The 26,886-nt window shown below is 40.3% G+C and overlaps 1 protein-coding gene across 1 annotated transcript; it reads left to right on the top strand.

Annotated features, from left to right (window-relative positions):
• The first annotated feature begins 505 nt into the window (after positions 1-505).
• ywhaba (tyrosine 3-monooxygenase/tryptophan 5-monooxygenase activation protein, beta polypeptide a) lies at positions 506-26,123 on the top strand. The gene is made up of 7 exons (XM_084929042.1): positions 506-635; positions 9,399-9,559; positions 12,487-12,627; positions 18,069-18,192; positions 18,288-18,451; positions 19,545-19,640; positions 23,112-26,123. The coding sequence occupies exons 2-7, from the start codon at positions 9,407-9,409 to the stop codon at positions 23,166-23,168; spliced, it is 735 nt and encodes a 244-aa protein (XP_084785168.1). The 5' UTR covers positions 506-635; positions 9,399-9,406; the 3' UTR covers positions 23,169-26,123.
• Positions 26,124-26,886: the final 763 nt, after the last annotated feature.

The raw sequence follows: 26,886 nt of genomic DNA, 5'->3' as shown, positions 1-26,886 counted from the left end.
TCAGTTTCACCTTCCTATTTGGGTTTGATGGGCCATATGTTGATCCTTTGAGACAGTTTGTTGACGGGTGATACAGGTTAAATCATCAATGAATGAATGAATGAAGAAGATATTGAAGACATATAGCCTTCATCTTGACATTTTTTTTAATATATTGCGGATAAAATATATAGTAAAAGTAGATGAACAGTATACCTGATGATCTACTGTTGTGTGGGTGGTGTACTGAAAGAAACAGGACTCCTTGTTACAAAGTATAAATGCTTGAAAATAATAAAAATAAATAAATAAATCAGTGTAACCCACACAGAGCTGTGTCAGCTGACACGACGGCGAACTCAGATACGACAGCAGCAGCCTCAGGGAGACAGTTGCCACGGAGACCGACGCACGTCATCCTGTAGCGGTTGCCATGGCCCTCCTGACGTCAAAGCCCCTCGCAAGATGCTTAGGAAACCCCCTGGCGCGGTTGCCGTGGATACTGGCGGGGGGAGGGGTGGGGTTAAGAGGAAGCGGAAGTGTCAGAGCAGGCGGAAGTGGTACTGCCCTGAATACCCTGAGCAGCGAGCGGAGGACGGCTTGACAAACTCACATCGTTGAGAGAATAAAATCGGGATTCCTAGTACATCTTAAATGTGAGTTCACCAGCATATTACTCGATTATCGTCTTATAGACAGTGTAAACACAGTCTTTCGTGGAGAGGAGCAGTCCGAGTGGTAGCCCCATTGCCTGCCTCTGCGGCGGAAGGTGCCTATTGTGGTCTGGGGCTGGGGGCGAGGGTTTAGGCCGAGAATGTGGCCGGATAACGAGAAATAATCCATAAAACACATATGAGCGGTTGCCTCTGCTCTTTATGCAGTTATTATACCACTGATCTTTAATTTTGAAGGCCCAGAATGAGATCGATGCATGCGCGATCCGCGGTCCCGTGAAGGGGGGGGAAGCGGCACCAAGTTTGGCCATTTTGACAGCTTAGCAACCCCAGCCGTCGCGAGAGCTCAGACATTTTAGCAGTCAGTGCTAGCTACATGGCGCCGCGGCTAGCGACAAACTAAACCGCAGACGCTATCTGCCATATGACGATCGTAATATCTGGCCTCATTATTCGCAGCATGGACTGGAAAAGGCATCGCGATTATGGATTGTCTTTAAACGAACTCCGTCATGGCGTAGTGAAACGATATGGAAGCTAACCCACCCTCCATATTCCTTGGGAGTCTCCCCTCAAATTCGACTTAAATTTCAAGATCTTTCGATTTTATGTAGCTCGATTAGGATAGTGAAGACATAGAACTAATTAAACATTAAACTACGTAGATTATTTGGCTACCAGTTTTGGTGTAACCTCGTCGGCGTTCAGACTGAACTGGGTCAGATCCCCTTAGCGGGCTAGGCTAACCATTAAAGCCAGTAAGCAGCCGTGCTGTGACGTTTAGCTTCCATGCTAGCTGGCGGTAATCTAGCTCTCCATCTTAAAATTCCGCAGGGGAATGCGACAAGGAGGGCGTAACTGCTAGCAGGCCGACTCAGCGCTGTTACCTCAGTATTCGTGCCCCAAGGCCGTTTTTAAAAACGTCCGTGTCAAACCCTTTTTGTAGAGATTATGGATTTTACTCGGTTGGGCGTGTGTCGGTCCAAAGCTGAAGATGGTGTCCCTCGATTTTTTTATTTTTTATTTTTTTAACGATAATTGTTTAGCTAGGTGGTTCAATAACAGCGCGGCAAATGCAAAGCATGTTGGTCGTGTGCCAGACGATTGTAGCTTGGACTGAGTTGGATCAATGTCAAGCCGATGTGTAGCTCGCTATGGCGGTAAAGCAATGCGTCATTAATGCGCTTGTAATCGCGACCAGCGGCATTTTACCTAATGCTAAGTGCTAACTCGTGCTAATATGTCATAACACAGCTGTGTGAATTACGATGCACGACAGACCTGGCAATTAAATTGAGGCGGAGCCCCGTTTTAGTGTTTGTAGGTAATGCAAGCCATTACATAATTTCTATCCTTTGTATATATATAAAAAATAATAATAATGATACGCCGTGTTAGGTAGGAGTATCGTTTTCTACACACAATCAAATAGTAATGAACCATGTTTGACACACTTGGTACAGAAATGATCCTCACATCTTCCTAAACAAGAACAAAAATTGTCCTATTTTTTATATTATTTTTAATTAATTGGTTTTAATAAAATGTCTATAATATCAGACATTGTGTCCAGTTCCCATGACAATCACTACAAAACCCAAGTTGTTTTCAGAACCCTACCTTCTTAACAAAATCAAATCATTTCAATGTTATATCTTAAATCCTACTATTAGTATTTTAGTTTTATCAGTGTTATTGGAGAGTACAGTGAAGATTAAACAGGAGAGTGGAGGAAGACATCAGCAAAGGGTCTTGGATTGGACACGAACCTGGGTCCTGGGATATGGTTGCCTGCTCAACCCACCGAGCAAAACTGGTGTCTTGAATCAAATTTTGATGGATTATGAAGTTAACATTACTTTTGTTAATATGCATTATGTTCGAAACACATTAAACAAAATAATAGCCAGGAACCAATACTGCAGTCTGTGTCCTGGTGTCTCATCAAAAAAATAAAGTTGCTTTCCTGTGGTGCGTGTTAATACAAGTACATCAGCATCTGGCACCTGAATAGGAGATTTGGTGATGATAGAAGGTGGTGGTGGGGGACTTCACCCTGCCAAACACTGTCAACACCTAATCATGTGATTCTGCGACCACCATCAGTGATGAACATTAATTCATCAGTTTTATATATCAATTATGATTTTGGCTTTGTGATAATTAGGATAAAAAAATAATTTCTGCCTTTGCTATGAGGCTCTTGTTTTGTCTTTTTATTTTAAATCAAGAACAAGTTTGACCTTGTTTGCTTTTTGCCCCACCCTAAAACCCTAAAATCACTGTTTAGAACAAATTGAGCCAAGAAGACTTTGGGTGACCATCGAGATGATATAAAAGTTCTAAAATGTTTGTGCAGGTGAACCTTTTGTATGCAGGGTTTGACTCTCTAAACTTGTAAGCTTTTGCCAGCATGCTACCGAATTGTCGGTTTGTCATCGACTTCAACTCGCCGTCGCTCCACAAAGCATGAAAGTCCTCAGAATCCACTGCAGCCTTGGCTACCTCTTCCTGTGTACAATCTCAGGCGTGTAGAGACTACAGCCTGGAGGTGACTGGTGTTCAGCTTCCTACGAGATGATCCTGTGTCCCTGACATTGTTAACCTTTTTATAAAAATTATAATTATATTTAAAGTTGCACAAATCCTGTTATAAATGAATGATTTCTGTTATCTTAAATAACTATTAGACAATGAAGATTATAGTAAGAGTAGTATAGTTAACTCAAATATTCATGATTATTATGTTTTGCCTTAATACGGCAACCCTGTCAGGACCCACTCTGCAAAATGTTGCAGCTCCTTTGGCTTAACCTTCGAATGCCATTTGAATACATATTTTTATTAAAAACATTCAAAGTTTTTTGTATGGATTTCACACTTAAAACACCAGTCGTCATATATTCTGATGTTGGTTAAAGTGGGATTTGCCAATGTAAAACAATTATACAATTATATTACCCATGTGTCGGCCTCGACAAAACGCTGGTTAATCTAGAGGGATCACATTTTTCCTTCAACAAGTGTCCTGATAATGGACTGAATGGGTTTCTGAATTTATAATGATCATAATGGTCTCACTTTTTTTTTTTTTTTGAAAACTAATGGAACTGTGCTCAGTATCAGCAGATAATTGATTTCTGCTTGTTAGCCTTGGAATTGGCGCTCGATACGTGCTGTTGGTGCACTCCCTGTCAAGAGGCCTTTAATTACTCAGCAGAAGAATAGGAGTGGCCGTTTAGTTGTGAATAAATAGCTGAAGGTTTGTTAGATTTGTCCGCTCTCCTGCTGTGACTTTTAGAGGTACTCATTCTTTTCATATATTCACAGTAGTTGTTGTAAAGATAAGAATCTGGTATTGAATTTTCTTTTAAATCATCCCTATAGATTATATTATTCAATTCCTAGATACCGTATTTAGGCTTTAAGTGTGTTTTTGGAAGATGCCTTTCATTTATTAACAAATACCAATTTTCAGACTGGCAGTTATGATTGCTTACAACTAAAAAACAAGTGTTAGCGCCTCACGCTAGTTATTTTTTAAAAATTGTCTTATTTATTACAGTTTGTAAGTTTAATAGGAAACAAATTGACTTACTGTTTGGTTGACTAATAAACATAAAAGACCATTTTTATTTTTTATTTTTCCTGGAATCTGAGCTCCATTCAACAAAAAAAAATGCTAACAAAAACCAAAAATGCTTTCTTATGCATAATTGTTTGTGCTTATTCTTAAACATAAACAATTAAAATGACTGAGTGTGCAAAGAAATCTGCATATTGATCTGAGTGAATTAAATTAGGGAAAGCGTTAAAGCAACTAAACAACCACTTAAATGTGACAAGTAAAAGTAAAAGAGGGTTATTTGTTTCCACGAATGCCTCAGCACCCTCTGGTGGCAGTGAGGTAAACTGTTACATGTTTTTAATATCATAGATTAAGATTCAAAAAAGTACACAATGTTGCCCCAACTGGGTTATTTTCTTTCTTGCTTGCTTTTTTTTTTTTTTTTTTTTTTTTTTTTTAAGGAAATACTTATTAATAGAAGACAACCTCAAGTGTCCTTTGCTGTGATAACACACTGTTCTTAAAACAATGCCATTCCTCATGTGAAAAGAGAACTAGTAAGGCAGGCTACCTGGAACTTTGAAGGCGCTACTTGTTTAGATTGCTGAGATAGCTTCTGTGTACACCGTGTCCTCTATTGTCATGTGCTTTACCAGTCGCAGTTCAGCAGTAGGGTTGGCCTGAAGAAGTGAGAGTCACTGCTGGGGAAAAAACAAAATGACATAATACCTTGTACCACTGGAAGGAGGACTGCTAAAATCACTGTACCAAAAATGTCTGTATTTTATGGCTTAATTCTAAAGCTAATGGACATTTCTTGGACACATTTGCATATATATGGCCAAAGAATTCTCAAGAATTTTTTATTTTTTTTTTGGTTACACATTTTAAAACTAAATAGAAAAAGCCAGTTAAAATAAATGAGAAATACTATACCTAGGCATTTATCGAAGGAGGAAAGATTCAAAATGAAACAACATATTTTTGTATGTGACTATGTGAACCTGTTGGAGAATAGCGGTTAATTTAAAGGTTAAATCTGAGTTAAATGTTTTCAGTCAATGAGGTTTGAACCAGGTGTGGGGGCCCAGTTTTGCGTCAGTAATGAGCGTCTTTCAAAGTCTGATCTTCACAACACATTATTGGAAGGATATATAATTCCCCGTACAAGATGCATGTAGCCTCGATGTCACCGAGCAGTTAGTGAAGCCTTGAGCTAAGCGTTTTTGAAACCAAATCTTGGGCTCGAGGGGTAGATGTGAAATTGAAATTGGTGACATTGCGTGACCTTATCATGAATCACAAGGTAGGCGAGCTCTAAGGTGCCCTGCCTTGTCTTCCTTTTTGACACCAGTGGGGATGGTAATTTGCAAAATTGATATTATCCTGTTTTAGAATGGTCTTGTAGCTAGTGATTAAGAATCTAAACTCATCTGGAAAGTTTTTATTGAAGTCACTGATCTGGCAAGCTGAAAGGTCAGTTACCCATGGGCTTGTACACAACTGGACTTCTTTTTGCAGCTGGACCAGTCGCCTCCTGCTGGTCATTAGAAGAAATTCAGGTTAAAGGAACTTTACCTTTGGGTGCTTTTTTTCAAACCCAGGATTTATATTTATATATTCCATAAGATTATTATAAAAAGAAATCGGGCATCGTTAGAAGTACTCTGATTGTCAGGAGCATGAGACACTGAGTTTAATAGACGTCAGAAATGAACAAAGACTAGCTTCTAGTCGACCAAAGTCGTCGTCTTGTTTTGTTCACCAGAAGACTTCACCAGAAGAAAGCTGAACAACAGTGGTTTGCATTGTTCCTCATTGGGATGCATTGAGGAAGCTACTTCTCCCCAAAAACTGCACTGTTGCTGTCTAAGAGTTTGCTAAAGCCCCCGTGGATGAACCACAAAGGCAGTTTTTTATTTATTTTTTGTTTAGTTTTTTTTTTTTTTTTTTTGACTATTGAGAGACACAGAGAAGAAAGAACATTAAAAACGTAACCTGTAAAGTAGGGCTGCCACAAACGATTATTTTGATAGTCGACTAGTCACCTATTATTTTTGCGATTAGTCGACTAATCAGATCATGCGTCTATTGGACGTAAAACGTGCAGCTTATTGCACCAGCAGCATCTGCTCTTATATAACTATCATTAGCTTACAGCGTGAAGTGTTTAAGGTATGTGCTAACTAAAAATAAAGACAAGATGATAGTTTATTAAACTTTTAATGAAATTTGCAGATTGTCTCGGAGTTTAATAAACTCGGCCGTCTGTTCTTTCTATGTAAAATGACAGGACACTGGACTAAATTCTCTACCATTTCACACTTCTGTTTAATCAGTTCTCTGTTTGACATTTATTCAGCTGTGTAAAAACTTGTGTAACTGTTTAACTTTAGTCTCAGCCAAACCAATTTACTGAGGAACAAATAAAACTCTGGAAAAAAAAGCCAAACAATAACATTTTTAAATTATCTGAGCGACTTATATATCATGTTTAACCTGAAGTGAAAGACCTCGGGGGGTTTGAAAATGATGCGCCGGGAGTTCGCTGTTCTCGCCAGCTCTAGTGAGCCTTTAGCTATCGAGCTGGTGGATAACAGACGTCTCCGAAAACGTCGGAGCACTTTTGCAAATATGTGATGTCTTGATAAACCGAGCAGAAGTTTGCACAGCTACATTCTCGCCTGGAAAATATGTTAAAAGTTTATTTTGTGACCCAGAAAGAGTAATAAGAGTAATATTAAAACTAAGCAGCTGTCGCCATTGTTGAAAACTGGAATTGGCTGAGCCGTGCTATGAATTCTGGGATAGGTTGGGCCACGAAGGATAAACCCGACCCATCCTTCAAATCTGGGGAAATGAAGGACGCATTTGGGGGAGTCTTCGAATTTGGACAGGCTTCGCCGCGTCGCTGTAATGTAATTGGCCTACAAATGCGGCCTCCGAAGGATGCGGCCGCTAAATTTGGACACAGCTATGAAACCGGACACAGCTTCTTCTTCTTCGGGGTTTAACGGCAGCTGGCATCCCTGGACATGCAGTGCTGCCATCTTCTGTTTCAGCCCGTTATTACGTTCTTAAATCCTACTACTTATTTCTGTCTTTCGGGATCTTACAAAGCTTCAAATGACGCGTCGACTATTAAATTAGTCGTCGACGATTTTAATAGTCGACATAATCGTGACTAGTCGACTGATCGTGGCAGCCCTACTGTAAAACACGTTAGACGTGTTAGTGTTATGGTTTGGCTCTACCAGATCCTAATGGAACAATGAGTTTTCAATTGGAACAGAGGAATCTGAGGAAATCTGTCCACAAACAGGAAGTGGGTCTTCCAGCAGGACCACCCCCAAAGCACAAGGTATCCTATGCCCCCCCCCTCCAAAAAAAAAAAGTCAGGTAGAGCTGTTGTGTTAAGTATTTGAAGCATGCAGTTAGTGTATGGAAACCCACTAACAACCCAGCATTGGCGCTACTTTACACAGGAATGTCTTTTTCACTGCACAAAAACGGGTGTTACTCGTGAAATGGAACTGTTCTATTTAGGGTAGAGGTTAATTGTTCCAATCTCATCCCAAAACGCTGCATATTGAAAGCAGCAAATCAATAGAGAAATTCATCTGGATCCTTTTTTTCTACTTTGTGTAAAAAAAAAAATCTGAAATGTATACAAACTAAGTTTTAATAGTCAAGGTTTTTCTTGCTATGGTAAGTCTTGGGAGAATTGCTTTTGACCAAAAGAAAGAATTCAAAAATGTGTCCACGCATGCTTAAAACAAATCTCCTATCTGATGAATAAACTGTGGCAGTTACCAGAAAATTACTAACCACAGAAACATGCCACAGTTTGAGAATGTTGGAAAGAACAATAAGGGAGAAATAGGATCTGTGCTGTTTTGAAATGTTGATCGACAGTTCCAGACTGAAATCGGTGCCAAAACTGTGTCGACTAGAAGTCGACTCGACAGGCCGAATTGCAGAAATTGGATTTGTTGACAGCAAGGCCTAATTGTATCTGCAGTGAGTCATTGTTGGAAAAACACATGAAAAAGTCCAAGTGAGTGCTAAAAATGTTTTATAGGCACCAGATCTAAAGATACTTTACAACCTGCTCTTTAATTTAAAATCTGAGCAACTGACATAAAAGCCAGTGTTAAGCAGAAAGCAGCTCAGAATAACCGAATAAATTCAGATGTCTGTTTTTGTGGCCTGCTTTCATCTTTGATATTGAGTTAATGACAGTAATACTCTTATTAGACTAGAACTTGGTTCAGAATGAATTTGAAACCATTTTAATGATGTGTTAATGACATCAGATCTGTCAAAAAATAACGTGTAAATCTCAGATTTGGTTTTATTTATGGTGGGAAATGTGAGAGAAGTACAGTAAATAAAAGTCCTCTGCTTGTGGCATTTATCATAGCTCATATTTTTTTTTGCCCTCCATAGGGAAACCCTCTTCCACAGCGAGGTGAGAGGTCAGGTAAGCTCCAAGGATGCTAAAACTGAACAGAGAGGTAGTTTTGAATTTCCCTCTGGTAGATAACTGCTGACGGAGCTAAAACTGTAGCAGCTAAGGCTGCTTTGTGTATAAATGTGTTTGTACATTTTACTGTTGCCGTGATGGTGTAGTCGTGTTTTCATTAGCAGTTTAAATGTGTAATGGTTAAGTGCTTAAAGCTCATTGTGGCAAATCCAAAGTGTGATGGTGTAGATATAAAAGGCGATGATGTGGCCTACTTAGACCTACAGATTCATCTGGAGAGTAGAGCAGCCCTCGGGGATGAAATAACGGGGAGCAGCCATTTCGCTGCAATTGAGGTTTTGACATTTTATGAGACATTTTATTAAGTCTTTGCCAGTATATCCAACACTCTCGTACGTGACGTTAGGATGCGCTAAGTGCGATGATGTGGATTCTCTTTGCTAGTGGGTTGACCAGCTTTTTACACGTTCCTGTTTTCTTGCAAAGTGGCACCTGCAAGTGCAGTATTCTAGCTATCACATCTGCTATTTCTTTCAGCTTCTTCAATATGTTCTGCTCTTGTTAAAAGCGCTGATTTTCACACCTGTTTCTCACAAGCTCTCTATCTCTGTATCGTTTCGCTGCCCATTTCTGGTCATAGATGAAGAGCTGCAGCGTTGAAGTCCTAACTCTGGTCTCCTTCTTCTTGCAGTCTAAAAGATGGATAAGAGCGACCTGGTGCAGAAAGCCAAGCTGGCAGAGCAGGCCGAGCGCTATGACGACATGGCGGCTGCCATGAAGGCTGTGACAGAGCAGGGCGCAGAGCTCAGCAACGAGGAGCGCAACCTGCTCTCTGTCGCCTACAAGAACGTGGTATGCTATCAGTCTTATCATTTGTGCGTGGGTTGTTTTGATATTCTTCTTCTCCCCGCAAACCTGTAGATCCGTGACTTCCAAAGTGTCGGCCACGGCCCCCTGGTGAGCTGTGAAAGTATTACGGGTGGGCCGTGGGAGGTCATTTACAATGAGTATACTATTATAAATTCAGCTAACTGAAAGGTTGATACGATTTTGCTTTTTTTATTGATATGTCATTTTAAAAATAGCTTTATTTTTTTGTATCCCCCTTATTATTACAGAGGTTGCAAACCTGCCACTGCCCATCATCAGTGGTGACCTGTGATTTCAATGAAAAGCTAGATGAATATAGGAATGATTAATGGTTTTCCTTTTTGTCCTTATCACTTATCTCTGCTGGATAAGCATAGGAAATTGAGAATTTAACAGTGTATATGCTAGGGGTGGGGGAAAAAATCGATACTGTGTAGTATCGTGATATTTTGTTTGCTAATAATGTATCGATACAGGGACAGCAGAAATCGATATTTTGTTACAAAAAAGGTTTTTGTGCTCCGACTTCAGAGCATGTTGATCCTTTTTCTGAGCAAGAATCCTGACATTCCTTCACTGTCCAAATGTGTTTAACTTTTTTTTGGCAGCAATAAACATGACAGTTTACTTATTTTAATTTAAGACATGTTTTATTTTAATTAAGTTTAAAACTTTTTTATTTAATGTAAAATTATATTTTGTTTTAATTTACTTTCAAATTCTTCAGTTGCTGAATGGGCTGCATAGGTTTCACAAATTGCATAGTTCAGAATAGCTATAATTGTACCAGATGGTTGCATTCAGTTAAGTTGGACTAGACTGTAATACAAACCATTCAGTTTGTCAACAATACAACTGACTGAAATGAGAGACTGAGTGCGAGACTTTGATATTAGATAAAATTAATATTGATAAAGTTTACCTTTATGTACAGAATCTGAATATCGCAAAATATTTTTAAAAATTGCAATAATATCGTATCGTGCGTTAAGTATTGTGATAATATCGTATCGTGGGATGTATGGTGATTCCCACCTCTAGTATATGCTGAGATTTGTTTGCTTTCACTGGCAACACTGTTGGATTACAAGTATATTTGATCTGCTCCTGCTCTGCAGTGAAAATGAAAATTAATATTTTGTCAAAATTCTTCAAAATTTGCTCTTTTGATAGTAAAGGTTTGTAGCTAAAAGCCCAGATTTACTCCTGACCATGAGGCTTGTTCACTTCACATTTCAATTTTTATTTATTTTTTTGTTATTTATTCCCCTATGACTCACAGTTCAAATAATAGCCTTGGTCTTTCCAAGTTATATGATATATGGTGTTGAGTAATCACCAAAATACTGTACTGACCAAATTAATTGTGATTGTAACTGCGATATTCAAAACTATGCCTATAATAATGGATTAATTTGACAGATTGTATCATTTTCTGGAGACATTACACTCCTAGTGTTAATGAATTCTTTTGAAGTAAAAATCTGTCATCTTTTACAAAAGGAACCATAAAATTTTGTGTTATGACATTATAGAGGAGTCTCTTTGTCCTCATGTTTAGATTGTCACCACAGCACATTATTCAAGGAAAGTGTTCTTTGACCCCATATGATCTTAAAAGCAGAAAGAGCGCTTTCACAGCTCAGTGATAACAATACATTTATAGCACCTATGTCAGTTATAAACGTGTCCCTCCCTTCAGTCCTCTGTTTTTCTTTAAATCATTCTCAGATATTTCTTTGGAAACCTTTACTGTAAAAGTTTTGGGTGGCTGAATATTTTTGAAGTTCAGCATAGTGTAGTCCATCTTGGCAAGAATCAGTAACTAAAATGCCAACTCGTTCAGCTCTAAGACTGTTCTTAGCTGTGCATTTTACATTTAGTGGTTTTTATTTTTTTTTTCTGTAAAGATTTTGAAGTTTGAAGCACAAATTATGTAAGAACAGCCCGAGGCTTTCCTGCACTGCCGCTCTGTTTATCATTGGGGGTTTTTCTTAAAGCTTGCCTGCACCAAGTAGTACACAGTTCAGTTGATTTTGCCTGCTTCAACAGCAACTGCAGCAAAGTGGATAGTATATATGTGTTTAGTTCAGACGTAGGAAATAAAACACTGCAGTTCAGATGGGTTTTGTCTGGTTTTGCAGTTAATTTTGTGAACTGTTATTCAGTGACAAACTTGGAAAAAAGATATTAATTAATAAAACGATACAAGACAATGAAGGTGGGATAAATGGAAATGAAAAGCAAAAAAGAAAAAGCAGTATTATTAGCATTATTCATCTAATTTATTTTCAGTAATCTCATTTCAGCTCATCAGTTTTGATGCTGTGATTAAAAAGACTTGTGATTTCTAACATTTTAGAATGACATTAATGACCTTGTGCCCTGCTGATTTGTTGCAGCTGTTGATGTCCAACTATGTACCAAAACTATCCAAAATCAACCCTGAATATTTGCATTTTTAATCATGGTTACTCGGATGCCCGCATCAGTTGATGGGCAATCAGCATCTGCTCCAGATTCAGCATACTCTGTGCAGATATCAGCCTGTGCTGCAGCCTGATAGTCACTTCTTCAGAAGAGCAAATACACGCCACAATGTGTAGATTGAATCAACATGCAGTATGTAATAAATGAGCTCTGCTTGTATCTGGCTTCCTGAAGGGGCAGTGCTGCAGTGCTTTAAGCTCAAGTAATTTAAATTCTGCATTTATTGGCTCCAAACCCAACATATCAAGAAAATGCACAGGCATCCGTTATGTACGGTAATGCTTTAATCAAAGGTCCATTGTGGCCCCGAATAAACCTTAGATATACTTAAATTCATTCTTATTTAGTTGTAGATCAGATGCAGTAAGATGCTGTCTTTTAATGTGACTCCTTCTGGTTTGCATTGTCTTTGCTAATAGGTGGGGGCACGCCGTTCATCCTGGCGCGTCATCTCCAGCATCGAGCAGAAGACGGAGGGCAACGAGAAGAAACAGCAGATGGCCCGTGATTACCGCGTGAAGATCGAGGGTGAACTTCAAGAAATCTGCAATGACGTGCTGGTATGAACAAGAGTGGGAAAGATCGGGCAGAGAGGAGGAGGAGGGGGGGCGAGGAGTTGTGAAGGAACAGTGAAAGAAAGGAGAAAATGGATGGTTGTGATGATAGAAGGAATGGCAATACTTAAGAGAAGGCAGAAGATGGTGAAGGAAGGCACACTGTAGTTGATCCCTTCTGGCTGTCACATGGTGTTACTTGTGGAGATGGTAATAACGTAGCTGGCAGCTGTTGAGAGAGCTGCCAAACAAAGCTTTAATTTTCTTCTCGGTTTTTTGCTTTGCTGCCCCACTTGGCACGTTTGATTAATTTTATTTGTGTTCACTTTTCTATAGAAGAAGCTGTGCATGCGCACGTGTGCTCCAAAGGGGGGATGGTGTGGGCAGATTAAACTGTGTATTACCCCCCCCCCCCTTGTTCTTAAGATATCACAGCTTGCCCATTTAGCAGTGCTGTTAATACTGCAGTGCCAAGTGACAGCAACGGTGCGTACTCCCAGCAAATTAATATTGAGCGGTAACCCCATTCACTAGACACCCTTCTTGAATCTCACATGGACTTTGTTCTTGCACAAGATTATTTTTATGATCTTGCGTGAAAAGGTTATGCATAAATGTTTAGCCAGGCAGCTTCATATCAGTTACTGCGTGTTTCCTTCTTCTGAAACTCTTGACTACTGCGCAAAGACATCATGGTCCTGCACAATCCCAGGGAGCTATGCAAAGTGTTTCTCAGATAAAGTACTTGCAAGTAATCGTGGTAAAATGCCTTATGAACGTTCACGACAAGAATGAAGGTCATTAGTGTGCAAATTTAATGCTGTAGGGTTGTGCTACATCATATCGTACATGATAATACCGGTACAAATTTTTACGTGACATAAAAAGGCTATATAGCACTATCATTGCTATAACAATGCCTTGAGTTTACAGTCCCTCGAGTTCAATGACGAGACAAGCCCAAGCATGTCTAAAAGCAAGAGTTGTGTATCAGTTTCTGATGATGCTTTTTTTTAAGGTACTACATGTACTTTTTACCACTTCCAGCAAACCACCACACTTTACCAAGTATGGAGGAAATGTTTCGCCACTTGAGGCAAAATTCCGTCAAGCTAAATATTCAAGCGGTTATGTGATACTTCAAATTTCCAGGGAAAACACTAACTGCTTACTTTTGTGCTTACATTTGACTTATGCTGTATCATTGGATGTAATGCTGTGTCATTACTATTGCACTTGAATACTGCCAGTTTCAGTAGAGTCACTCTTCCAATGAGCAAGTGTGCTTTTATACAGCAGTTACCTGTATATGTTAGGGGTGCAACGATACAGAAAATTCACGGTTCGGTTCGATACTTTGGTGTCACGGTTCGATATTTTTTCGATACAAAAAAATGTTCATGCTTTTTTAATTTGTCATTTATTAAAATTATAAATATATATTTTAATTCAAAAGTAAAGTTTTTAAATGTAATGTTGCTGAAACAAAAAATAAATCTATCTGATCGAGAAATCACTCATCTTTGGAAAAGAGTTTATTACAGAGAAATGGCTCTTTCCAAAATAAAAGCTATACTATACGCTTCTTCTGGGGTATACTCTCAGCAGCATATTAAACATATCAGGTCCCCATAAGGAGAATCATGTGCTAACGGCTGTCTAAATGACTCGGGTAAAGTTTGTAGCATGCGTGCTTGTTGTTTTTGTCTGCTTCCACTTGTCTTTGCACTAGGATGATGTCGGCGTAAATGTGCAGTCATATTCATTGTGTTCCCACTAGTGCTGTCAGCGTTAATCTCGTTGAAATGACGTTAACGCCACAACACGGCAAATCTCCTTTAACGAGCTACCGCGGATCGCCCCGTGCGTGGGGCTGGACGGCGTCAACACGTTAACCAGCAAACTGCGCTAACGCACTAGTTCCCATCAATGTAATTGAGCATTGCGTGGCACATCCGACATACTGTTTTACTTTTGTCCATGAGGCGCTTACCTTCAGGGTCATACTTCACATGAAAACCAAAATAGTTCCAAAGGCCAGATCTGAATGAGGGTGGGGGAGGTTCAATTTGCCATGTTGCAACGAGCTCAGCTTCTGTCTTGCTAGCTTGCGCTGCGCTCAGTGGATCTGCGCTCAACAGTGCAGCCTAGGCGGATAAGTCGAACGCAGATCCACTGAGCTCTCAACACAGACAGCATCGTCAGAAGAAAAGTTGATAAAATAAATAAAAAATTTAGTATTGTTCGATACATATGCGTACCGAACCGAAAGCACTGTATCGAACGGTTCAATATCGATACATGTATTGTTGCACCCCTAGTATATATGCAGGAAATTTTCCTCGTGATAATGTCAATGAATACAATTACCGAATTCTGGGTCATTTTGGTTCAAAACCATCAAGCTGAACGATGTGAATCAGTTGAACGACAGTCCATATGGTGCCTGTAAAAGAGCAAACACAGAAGATACTTTTGGCTGCTCCTAGCAGGTAGCTCCACATGTTTGATTTGGCAGTTTTTACACTGGATGCCCTTCCTGATGTAACACCAGAGGGATTTGTTTCCTCCCAGCATCTTTTACTTTTTAGGCAAACGAATTGATTTAACATTTATTAATTTATCTATTTTTTCAAATTACGGTTTGTCCCACTTCTTAAATATAATTTATAATAACAAAAGTGACCTGTGAAATTGTACCAAAAAGAATCAACCCAATATATTGGGTATAAGCCAACTGCTGATGTTGTTTCTGCAGCCCAGAGTGAGTTGTTTTCCATCGCACTCCAACCTCATAATTTATTGTTAGTGCAGACTTCAGATAAAGGATGGCTGAAGGAAAATACAGTAATTGTGTCTGAACCTGAAGTGACCTCAAAGGCTTCAGGTATCCTCATTTGTTTTCGTTTTCAAACACTTGGAACGTTAATACTTTTGCCTCAACTGGAAAGTACTTTCGGTGAAGCTTCCTGTATAAATAAAGGCCTTACTCAGCTGTTCAAATGTCACTTTAAAGAAGCTGTTAAAGTGTTGTGAGAAATTAGTTGTTTTTTTGTTTTTAAACACTTGTAGCAATAAATATGACTTAGGCCTCACTGTCAGGTCCTGACAAGGCTAGAACAGAAATTGCTCAAGGTCAAAGCAACTCAAATTTTTTAGCGCATGAGCAGACTTCTAATAATATCTTCAAGGTCAAACCATCTTCAAGCCTCCGCAGTGATGTGGTGCTGTAGGAATGATGGGAGAAAAGGATGGGTAGAGACATGCTGTCCTTAAAGCAGCAGGAAGCTTGGAAGGGGAGAGCTTTGATGCATCCACGGGATGGAAAAAGATGTCAGTAACCCTGACCTAGAACCGCGTACCAGTGGATCATCATATCGCATCATATTGGCTCTCCAAGAGTAGTGTTTTGTTGTAAGCTGAAATATGAATTCTGCATTTTAAAATTAGGTGTATTTGTTGCTAAAATAAAACGTAGGTAACCTGCTTTAGCAACTGCTGTGGGGGGTGGACGGGCGTGCTGCAAACTTGAAATGCGGAATAGACAGAGCACTCGCTAACCTTGTGCAAAGTCATCAATGGCCAAAGGCTTGCAAAAAATTACATGTTGTTCTTCATTTTGTTTTTGATGCTGAACTTATCCACAGTCACTGCTCAGTTTTAGTTGGAGCGCCAGAAGAAAAACACTTACTGGAAAATCAGCTTCTTTCTCTTTTTTTTTTTAAAAAATTCAGTTTTGTGACTAATTTTTCCTTTTACAGGAACTACTTAAGAGGCAAATCATTCTTTAGTTGCTCTGTCATCTCGAAATTATCAGCTCAGGATCACATGTAGGCATTTCCTCGCTGTATTCGCTCAGAAGTCAAAGCGCCGAGTGAAAGTGACTAAAGTTAAAATGGCTACCGCCCCTATATCATGTCTACATGACATTCCCAGGACAGGTTACTGGAGTCAGCAGATTAAAACAGACTCAATGTAATCACTGAAACAAAGCTGGCCTCAGTGAGGAAGAGGCTCTGGGGTAAAGTGAGAGCTGATCACATGGTCAGAGTAAAACCCTTCTTTAAACGATCAGATGAGGACAGCAACAGCGGTATGAACCGTGACACACATGCTTGAAGTTGGTGTCACCCCAGCAGCAAACCTGGCTTTCTCTTCTTTTCAGACAAAGAACACATTAATAAGCAGGTGGCCCAAGGCACTGGGAAACAGCTTTATTTCTTTCGCACAGAGGAGTCTTATATATGTGATAATACAGAAAACACAATTAACTGCACCCACCATGCCCATATCTAGCTCCACTTTTTTTTTTCTCATGCTTTAGTAGAATGGCTTTGCAGGATTTCCAGCTCAAAATAATCCCCATCCGTGTTACACTGGCGGAGCCCCTCATTTCATCCTCTTCTTTTTGACTCCAGCTGGTCTAGCTCTCCTCCTCCTGATTCTGATTGGCTTCTCCTCATAAATAGAAGGTTTGAACATCAGGTGGGCGGGGCTTCTGTACTCACTACCAGAGTGGTAGCGATCGTATGAGGGTGGGAGATTGCCGCTTTTATTGAGATCACACAGAGGCGAGAGGAAAAAACCAAAGTGAAGTTGAGCATTTGGCTCACATGATTACTTGTCCAAACACTGACCTCATCATGGAAACTTTGAGCACTTTGAATATTCGCATTTGTAGCAGTACAGTATATGACAGCTAGTGGGGAAAAACATCATAGCTCAGTAATATACCATGCATATTAAGGAATAGCAGTGTTCTTAAAATAAATCTACTGGATAAAAATGAGCAAAAGTACTGGTGTTGAGAGAAGTAGACCTTTTGATGTATTCAGACAAGTCAAACTTTTTAAAGGCTTTACAGTTTTCAAACATTAGCAGTAATTTTTAAATAAAAAGAGAAGCTGTCTTCAACAGAAAATCTATCTACACACACACACACACACACACACACACACACACACACACACACACACACACACACACACACACACCTGGAATGGTGGGATCAGCAGAAGCACAGGTAGCCATCAGGAAATGGTCAGATACAGTTACCAGTAATCCCGCGTTTGAGAGGTGTGGATGGGGGTAGTGAATTTCTAAAGCTATTCAGCTATTCGACAAGCACTTGTAAAGAAGCGTCTGGCAGCTTGATGCTGTTAGTGATTGCCAAAGGACTGCCTCCATCCATTATTTAAATGTGTAGGATGGGAGAGTCAATTAAATGAGCGTAATTGAGGTTCGGGTGTTTACTCTTTAGCTGTTGGTAATGGTGTTTGTATTCATCACATGTTTGGCTTTAGCAAAGGCCGTAATGCAAATAGACAGAGAAAAACCCTCTGTGTTCAAGGTGTTTGTTTACTTTTCCACTCGTGTGTCTTTATGTAATACTCAACCTGTAATGTATAAGTGCAAAATGGAAAAAACTTGTCATCTGTCTGTTTCAGAGCCTGCTCGACAAATTCCTCATTCCCAACGCATCTCAAGCGGAGAGCAAGGTGTTCTACCTCAAAATGAAAGGAGACTACTTTAGATACCTGTCAGAGGTGGCCTCTGGGGACTCAAAGAAGAGTAAGTAGTCTGAACGAACCTCTGATATATTTAAAAGGAAAAGATTGTTTACCTTTTCACACAGCACGTGATAACTGGTTATTTGTGTTGTGAAGATACGGTGGAGAACTCTCAGATGGCCTACCAGGATGCCTTTGACATCAGCAAGAAGGAAATGCAGCCAACACACCCCATCCGGCTGGGCCTAGCCCTCAACTTCTCCGTCTTCTACTACGAAATCCTCAACTCGCCCGAGCAGGCCTGCTCTTTGGCTAAGCAGGTTGGTCTTTAACACTTTATTTACTCATGTACGATGGCTGAATTTGCATTTTTGCCGTTTTTTATTGAAATGCAGATTAGACAGGTGGTCCTTCCTCCACTGAACAGTCTGTCATTTAACAGTCATAAGACACATGGAGTCTCACCAGCTCCTGAGCTCTTCCTCCCAGACATTAACAGCCATTTACTGCTAAAACCAAATTTGGCTCTATACACCACCCTTATTTTGAAAATTAATAATCAGGATGCAGTTGAAATGCAGGCCGATCGTTCAGAATGTGGATTGCTCAGTCTTCTCTTTCCGCCTGTGGTACAGGTTATCTCTGCTTCACTCGTCTGCACTCTTCCAGAACTTGCCTGGCTTTTTTAGGTTTGCTTGGGTCGGACTGACACAATTTAATCAAACACTGAGCATGAGGCTCCATGCAGACGCCCACAGCAGACTTCGAGTGAACTTTAAATAACAAAAACAACCACTCGTCCACGATATCTGCGGCTGGGTGTGTGCTTCCTGTACTCTACAGGGCAATGGTCTACAAGCCTCTGTATTTTCTCCTTTGTAGTCTTTTCCTTATTTTTTGGACTGGGATAATGAAATGTCTACCTTCTGGAGAGTTTTCTATAGTTGGCTTTTTGGTATGAAAGGTGTTTTTGCTATTGAAACGATCCTGTGATCATCCACCATGGTTGTGATCAATTTCTTTACATTTGTGTCCCAGCTATCTTTCAGTGGATTTGTTTATTTTGACAGCTGCTTTCAGCACGTTGTTGGTTCATAGCAACAGCTTCCAAATATCACACTTGGCAACTGCAGATGTTTTACTTGCTTAATGGATCAAAGAAGCATCAGAGAAATGGCTCATACTTGTCCATGAAACACCTTTGAGTCAAGTTCCATTTGGTCCAGTGAGATTTATTGGAGCTAATATTAAAGAGCTGTCCTCAATTTGGATATGCTGTATCTTTCATATAGCTGTAACTCGTACTTGTTTGTTTGTTTGTTTGTTTGTTTGTTTGTTTGTTTGGTTTTTTAAGCTTGTCTCAGTGAAAACAAGTTTTCAGAAGGAAATTAACCAGTGAACTTCTCCCTGCAGGCTTTCGATGAGGCAATCGCCGAGCTCGACACCTTGAACGAGGACTCGTACAAAGACAGCACGCTGATCATGCAGCTACTAAGGGACAACCTCACTGTGAGTATACCTGTGAACAGCTGTCGTTACTGAAACTCATCGAGTTTCAGTAACAGAATTAGAAATAATTAAAGGTCTTTTAGAGGAGACGCATACAACTAAGTGGCACAACTTGTAATTGTTGAGTGTAAAACATAAATGCGATGTGATTCACAGACACAAGGCCACGGTTATATCGGGTTTCCTGTTGGGTATGGTTGGGACAGAACTCTGCTAAAGCTCAAGAATGCAAATCAGAGTTCACATCAGTGTTTCAACTCCAGCTGCCATTAAATCCTGTTTCACATTTATTTATGTGTCAGCCAACAACCGAGCACACAGCACCGATATGCAGCTTGCAGCCACTTGCCAAGGTTTTGCTCTACTCTCTTTTCTTCTGCAAGAACAACAGTGCCGATGACTGATTAATCATATTACCATGATCACAGACTCACAGGCTGCATTAATTTAATGCTACCTGCCAGCAGGATACTGATGATTAGAAGAATATGTTGAGTGGAATTGTTTTTCATTCATATGCAGCAACGTTTACACATTGCTGACTGTTGCACATCAGCCAGCAAATTTAAGTCTTTAAGCTCGGCCGTCTAGAATCCACAAATAAAAATGTTGAAGTATATTTGTGTGCACAATACACATACTACAGCATTGCTTGTTCTCTTTTAAACTTATAAGAGTCACGCTTACCAGGGATGCACCAATCAAGTGTTTGTAGTTCCGATCTGATACGCTGGCTGTATCGCCTGCTACAGCCTCTTCCTCACAGTTAGGAAAACTGATAATTAACACTGGTATTGATTGTATCTCTTCTTATTTTTAACACGGAACCAGGCTCCCCTTGAACAAGTAAATTTACTAAGTTTTTGTTTTGTTTGTTCGGTCTTTTTGAGACCAAGCCACAGGATAAATAGAGGAGCATAGAGCTGGTTGGATGGATTGGCTCTTTATCACAGATATCCGGTCCAGTTTTTGTGTTTGTATCTGATCAGTGCATCGCTAATCCGGCATTTCTGCCCACTCTGTGTATTAAGTGATATACCAATCAGCCACAACATTAAAACTACCTGCTCCCTATTGTTTAGGGCTGCTTCGTGCCACTAAAACAATTCTGAACCATTGGAACATGGACATGAGGTTGTCCTGCGGTATCTGAGAGGTTGGCAGCTTATCCTCTGGGTCCTGTGGGTCGGGCGGTGGGGTCTCCGTAGATCCGGGTTTGTTCTAGTTCATCCTGAAGATGCTTAGTGGAACTGGACTCTGTCTCTTTGTCGTGTTCCTCGGGCAGTTTTTGCTGCTTCTTCTCCTCCTCTTGTCAGAGTACCCTTTCCATGAGAGGTGTGCTTGGTCTGCAGTAATATTTAGGTGGGTAAGTGCCTATCAGCGTCATTCTGAGATGAATGCCAGGACCCAAGGTTTTCCCAGAACAAGGATTAGTGGGAAATGAGACTTTGTGGCTTTAATATTGTGGCTGGTTGGTGTACAACCAAATTTTTATTTCAAAGGATTATTTTTAGGATTCAATAGTTGCAGAAATATCCAAAAATAATTGTAAATCTGCAATTGAAGGGAATGGGTTAAAAATAAAAGAAATAAACGATAAGGATGAGATCAAAATGTATATGACAACAAAATCAAATAGTGTCATGTATGTTGATCTGAGCTGTTATCTTTTTATTTATTTTTTAAATACTGGGCCTTGGTTCAGACCACAGGTGTCGAACTCCAGGCCTCGAGGGTTGGTGTCCTGCAGGTTTTAGATGTGTCCTTGATCCAACACAGCTGATTCAAATAGCTAAATTACCTCCTCAACATGTCTTGAGGTTCTCCAGAAGCCTGTTAAGGAACTAATCATTTGATTCAGGTGTGTTGACCCAGGGTGAGATCTAAAACCTGCAGGACACCAGCCCTCAAGGCCTGGAGGTCGACACCCCTGGTTCAGACCTTCAGTTCATTTTCTGTCTAAAACAAGCTGTTTTAGCTCCTCTCTTTAAGTGAAAGTTTTTCCAATTGTCTGCCCCATGCAAACAGAAGGTGAGCTTCTGTGTTACTAGCCAGAGATGTGTGCCTCAGAGCAGTGTTTCCCAACCTTTTGAAGCCACGGCACATATTTGACATTACAAAAATCACACGGTACACCACCAAACAAAGATGTCACAAAAAGCATATTCATAATTTTTCCCCGTGCACCAGGTATAGTGGACTTGGCTTGACATGTCCCCAGTATACTTTTTTTTTTTTTTTTTTGTGTGGACCACTACTCAGGCTAGGGCCTTCATCTGGGTTTAATTTCCTCCAGGACCTGGGTACTTTCTCTTTTCAAATATTTATCTGTTGCTGTTAAGCGCTGCGTTCACAGCATGACTATTGTCATTTGTTCTCTGTCGTCTTATGTTTTGCTGGCAGTTGGCAATCCACTTAGAGCAGATCGTTGTAATGCCCTCTAGAGGAAGAATGTAATTGTTCTGCCCATTACTCACGCTGATCGCTTAGAGTACTAATCAGGTGGAACCAAATAATCTTCCACAGCACACCTCATCATTTTTAAGTGGTTGGGAAACACTGCCTCAGATGATCCGATAACTGGTATCCACTCTCTTCGACATCAGTACAGATCTCCAAGAGAACCACTCTGAGTGTTTATAGCAGCCTGGCGCCTGAGCTTTTGCTTTATAGGGATTACTCTTACATACCAAACCTCGTTATTTGAAACGCTGGCCATGTTTAATTAGAAGATTCACCATTTATATTTATCACAAAGGGAAAACCACCTCAAAGGTCACCCTTTAAGTTTGGGAGTGGCTCTTTCAATATCAATTGGTCATCAACTTGCTGCAGCTGGTGTTAGTGCATTTTTAAGCACCTCAAGTGTACTTGAATGAGCCCTAATACTGTGGTTCTTTCCAGAAGCTACAATTAAGTGTAATAATAGAACAATTCTTGGCAGCCACAAAACTCAGAAGTAAATGTTTTTGCCTTCAGTAAAGAATGCTGTTCTTTATGACTCTGTTTTTGCCCTTGAACTGTTATTATCATGAGGGGAGCTTGACACAGGGACTTCTAAAACCGTAATAATGACAAAAAGATTGCACTGAATTGATTTCTGCTCCTGAGCTGCACCGAATCAGGACTTGTACGTTTCCCCCTTGCAGATCTGTGTATTTATATGTAGCAGCTATTCTGCTGCAGTATATTCACTCCTGGTTGTTGAAAAGCTTTCTGGGAAGTGGAGTTGGAGTAAACTGGAATGGAGGAGAAATGGTGAAAATAAAAGCAGATGAAGATAGACTACCAAAAATATCTCGACAGCATCACGAAACACTTGTTAGAGATGCTCACGCTGAGCGTTTGAAGATGCTCAAACCTTCCTTTTTGCCTCGCAGTCTGGAAGACGACACTGAAAGATGTCTCTCTCTCTCTCTCTCTCTCTCTCTCTCTCTCTCTCTCTCTCTCTCTCTCTCTCTCTCTCTGCAGCTGTGGACATCGGAAAACCAGGGAGATGAGGGTGAGGCCGGCGATGGAGAGAACTAGAGCGCACTTCACTGTTAACCCATCCCCACACTCTTCTTCCTCTTCCTCCTCCTCCTTTTATCTCTCTTCCTCTTTCTTCTCTACTTCCTCCTCTTCGTACACATAAACGGCCCGTTCATTCCCTCGTCCCACTTTTTCAGTCCCAGCCTCCCGACTTCCCTTCTGTATAACCAACAGCATGAATAGTACCTGCCCTTCAGACAAATATTAAAAACAGATATGAGAGGAGGACACCCCCCCCCCCCAGAAAACTACTCTTTCACCCCCACCATTTAATCCATCCCTGTCACCCTCCCTCGATCACGGCACTCCATTGCAGGCCAGCAACTAAAAACCACTGGCCAGTCTAGTCTTATAGCACGCGGGGAGGGTTTTTATCCAGAACCACCAAATAAATTAACATCTCCTAGAGCCCACATTCGCCTCTTATCTTTCTTTCTTCATTCCACTCTTCCCCTCACTTCCTCCTTCCTAACATCTCAGTCCCTTCCCTCCTGACCCCCACTCCTCTCTCTAGCGAGTTAATGCATTTATATAGTTGTCCATTCCTTCTGTTTTGGCTTTTCTTAGTGTACTGGCAAAAAATGGCTGGTTTTATTCCACTTTAAACAAAAACAAACAAACAAAGGTTATTAAACTGTCCATTTATTTTCAACAAACACTGTGATTGCTTAGTTTTTCCTCCACCTTGCCACCAAGAGCCCTTGTTTGATGGCAAAATCGATATTGAGCTGGGATTGGGGGGGGGCGGGAGTGGCGGGTTGGGGGGAGGGAGTGGGTTGTGTGTGTGTTTCGGGCAGCAGTGCAATTCTGCTGAGGTTTATACAGAAGGGTCCTCCTTACAAGGCTGTATTGTGACACTGACGAGTCTAAAGAGGGGGAAAAAAACCCAAATCAAAAGCGCCTCACCTGCCGCGTAATCAAACACTCACCTGCTTTTGTTTCTCTAAACCTGCAGTTTTTATTTAACAATCCCTGCGCTGGGCTTCAAAGAAAAATGATTTGGATAATGATTAAAAGCAAAAGCACATACATTCCACCTTCACGTTTGACTCAATTTAGGATATTTTCCACCGCAAAATGGGACGACCCCAACCCACCCTCCACCTGCTCCTGAAATCCACCTCCTGTCGGGTGCTGTTGAACATCGAATACTACTGTCCCCCCCCTCGGTTATAAACACATGTTCATTTATCTTTGCAAATGCTTGTTTTTTTTCTGTCTTTTTAATTACTTTTGTGTGTTTGTATAACAAATCAAACTAATCTTTGTGGTTTTTGGAGACTGTAAAATTGTAAAACATTTTTAGAGCTTAACTGTAAATCTGTCTTTTGGAAAACAAAACGGTTTTGTGGATCTTGTTCGTTGAACACATGCTTGCAGAGAACTTTTGAAGCCGTTGCAGTCAGCTGCTCTTTCACGCTTGGGCTTTTTTTTTTTTTTTTCTCTCCTTTCACCCAGTCACTTTTTTGTTTAGTTTTTTCGGTACTTATCCCCTCACACCATCCCCGTCCCAGACCCCTCGCTTCACTCTGCGCCCTCCTCACTGCTTGCACGGGCAAGTTCAGACAAGTTCTAAGTTTCCACTTGCTGCTGAATAGTGTGATCAACCAGCAAGAATGCACGCTTTCATTTATCGCAGTACAAATCTGCTGCCGCAGAAATTGTGCACTCTGTGGACCGACACTTAAACTCGCTGCTTCCTCATTTCTTACCTGATCGTTCCAGGTGAGCTGCAGAGGAAAAAAATATCAGTAAGATGGACCTAAAAATACAAATCGGACTTAATTGTGAAATTCTGCTAACAACATGCAAAAATATTTGGCCTTTTTAAGCTTGAAACTAAAATGAGTTATTAGAGATGTAAACAAAGGAAGCATTGTTTTTAAATGTCACCTGTGGTGCAGTTAGAGTCCACAACAGGTGCGCGTGTGGGAGGGAGAACACGTAGTTCGGACCCGTTTTGCTAAGCATGCGTACATATGCCGAGGCAATCTAAAGCTCTGTCCACTGCATCAGAAGGAGGCAACGCTCAATCAGCAACTTACGGTACATTTTCTTGCTCATTTTCCAATCTCACTCCTGGTTTTCTTTTCTGGCAAATGTTTCCTCCCAGTTTTTGCAGTCCAATATCAATATACTGTTCGTGCTCTGAAGCAAGGCAAACCCCCACAATTGACCCCCGTTTTTAGACTGAGATGTGATGAAATATCGGCGGACGTCAGCTAACCAGAAATCCTGTTTTTGTTTTGTTGGTAGCCCCGCCCTCCCCCCCCCCACTCAGTGTCACAATAACCTTGTCATCAACCATCTCGACATTCCACTCTGTAGGTGTAGAGAAGTCATACGTCTCAATGTTTTTGTTTTACTTTACTTTGCTGGGGACACATGTTTTCATGCACTGATGTTTAAAAAGGTTGGAAAAGCAGGAAAAAAAACCCCAGTTCCTCCCTCCTGCCGCTCTTTTTCTCGTTAGCTGAACAAAAAGGCAGTTATTCTACGCTTTTTAAGGAAAAAAATGATCCCATGCAGTAGTGAATGTGGCACCGAGCCTGTCTGTATATCTGGTATCTGAAATCATTTTGTTTTTACTGACCAGTATTCTGCTTAAAATAAAAAAAAGGAAAAAAAAAATAACCCAAAAAATAACAACAACAAAAAAAGTTTGCTTCTGTGACGGTTTTATTGCTTAGCAGCGCACGTGGTTGTGAAAATTTAGAGTTAGCTTCAGGACACCTATAAAAATGAGAAAATGACAAAAAAAGAAGAAAAAAAAAAAAACACCCTTCGATACCCCCCCACCCCACACCCCTCCCTGGTTATTGACGTAATAATAGATTTGTGTATGTCTTTTAAAAAAAAAAAAATTCCAACTCTAGTTTCACCTTACATGTTATAAACAGGACAAAATGTAAAAGACGATTTAAAGTGAAATAAAGGTTTTATCAGTTCGAATCAGCCCTCTTCTGTTTATTATCACCAATGGCCACATGGTTTTTGTTTGTTTTGGGGTTTTTTTGTTTGTGGAGTTTTCTGATTAAAGATGAACGCCGTCCAAGATGTCACATCTGGGAGTTAGTGACAGCCAAAGTCAGAAACGAGCTTTAAAGCACAGTTGAGGCAAAAATGCAAATATTCAGCAGTACAGCAGGAGCTCGCTGTATTCTTCTGCTTTTAGAACGGTTGTTTGTAAAATAAGGAAGCATCAGATGTTTGCTGTCTTTATGAGGTCCGAGTAACTATAGTTGGAACTTCTGCCTCTGATGTTTTTCTCTTCCCTCTACCTTCAGCCATAAAGGTTTTTCTTTGGTGTGTTTAGATATCAACGGATTTGCATTTTATCAGAAGGAAACGTCAGCTCAACGTGGCTTTGATTAAATTGTGGACATTAAGCATCACACCTTTACAAACTCTTATCGAGTAAGAAACAAGTTTGAGTTATTGCCTCGATCTTCTTAAGGAAGTATCAAACTAATCCAGATCCAGAGACTCAATCCATGCATGGCTTGAAGGGAATTTTCATCAGCATCAGACTTTTTATATTTAATTTATATTATTTCTCGTGTGGTGGTTCACTTCCTTTATAATTTTGCTTTGTATACATGCAGAACGTAAGTGTTGGGATTTTGGTAACAGCCATGTTGGGATTTTGGAACCAGAAGTCGCCATGTTTAGTTTATTTCAAGGCTATTTGGCAAGCTGCATCGTTACCCTGTGA

The sequence above is a fragment of the Perissodus microlepis genome, chromosome 5 (assembly GCF_051167445.1).
Source record: "Perissodus microlepis isolate ML-2025 ecotype Zambia chromosome 5, ASM5116744v1, whole genome shotgun sequence".
In the NCBI taxonomy this organism is placed as follows: Eukaryota; Metazoa; Chordata; class Actinopteri; order Cichliformes; family Cichlidae; genus Perissodus; species Perissodus microlepis.
The sequence above is the reverse complement of the archived record's forward strand: the minus strand, read 5'-3'. Positions and strand labels throughout refer to the sequence as shown.

What these genes read in the sequence shown, in the direction of transcription:
- ywhaba (XM_084929042.1), top strand. Translation starts at nt 9,407, where the DNA reads ATGGATAAGAGCGACCTGGTGCAGAAAGCCAAGCTGGCAGAGCAGGCC. An exon ending in CCTGCTCTTTGGCTAAGCAG is followed by an intron (nt 18,452 to 19,544) that starts GTTGGTCTTTAA and finishes TTCTCCCTGCAG; the next exon opens with GCTTTCGATGAGGCAATCGC. An exon ending in TACTAAGGGACAACCTCACT is followed by an intron (nt 19,641 to 23,111) that starts GTGAGTATACCT and finishes CTCTCTCTGCAG; the next exon opens with CTGTGGACATCGGAAAACCA.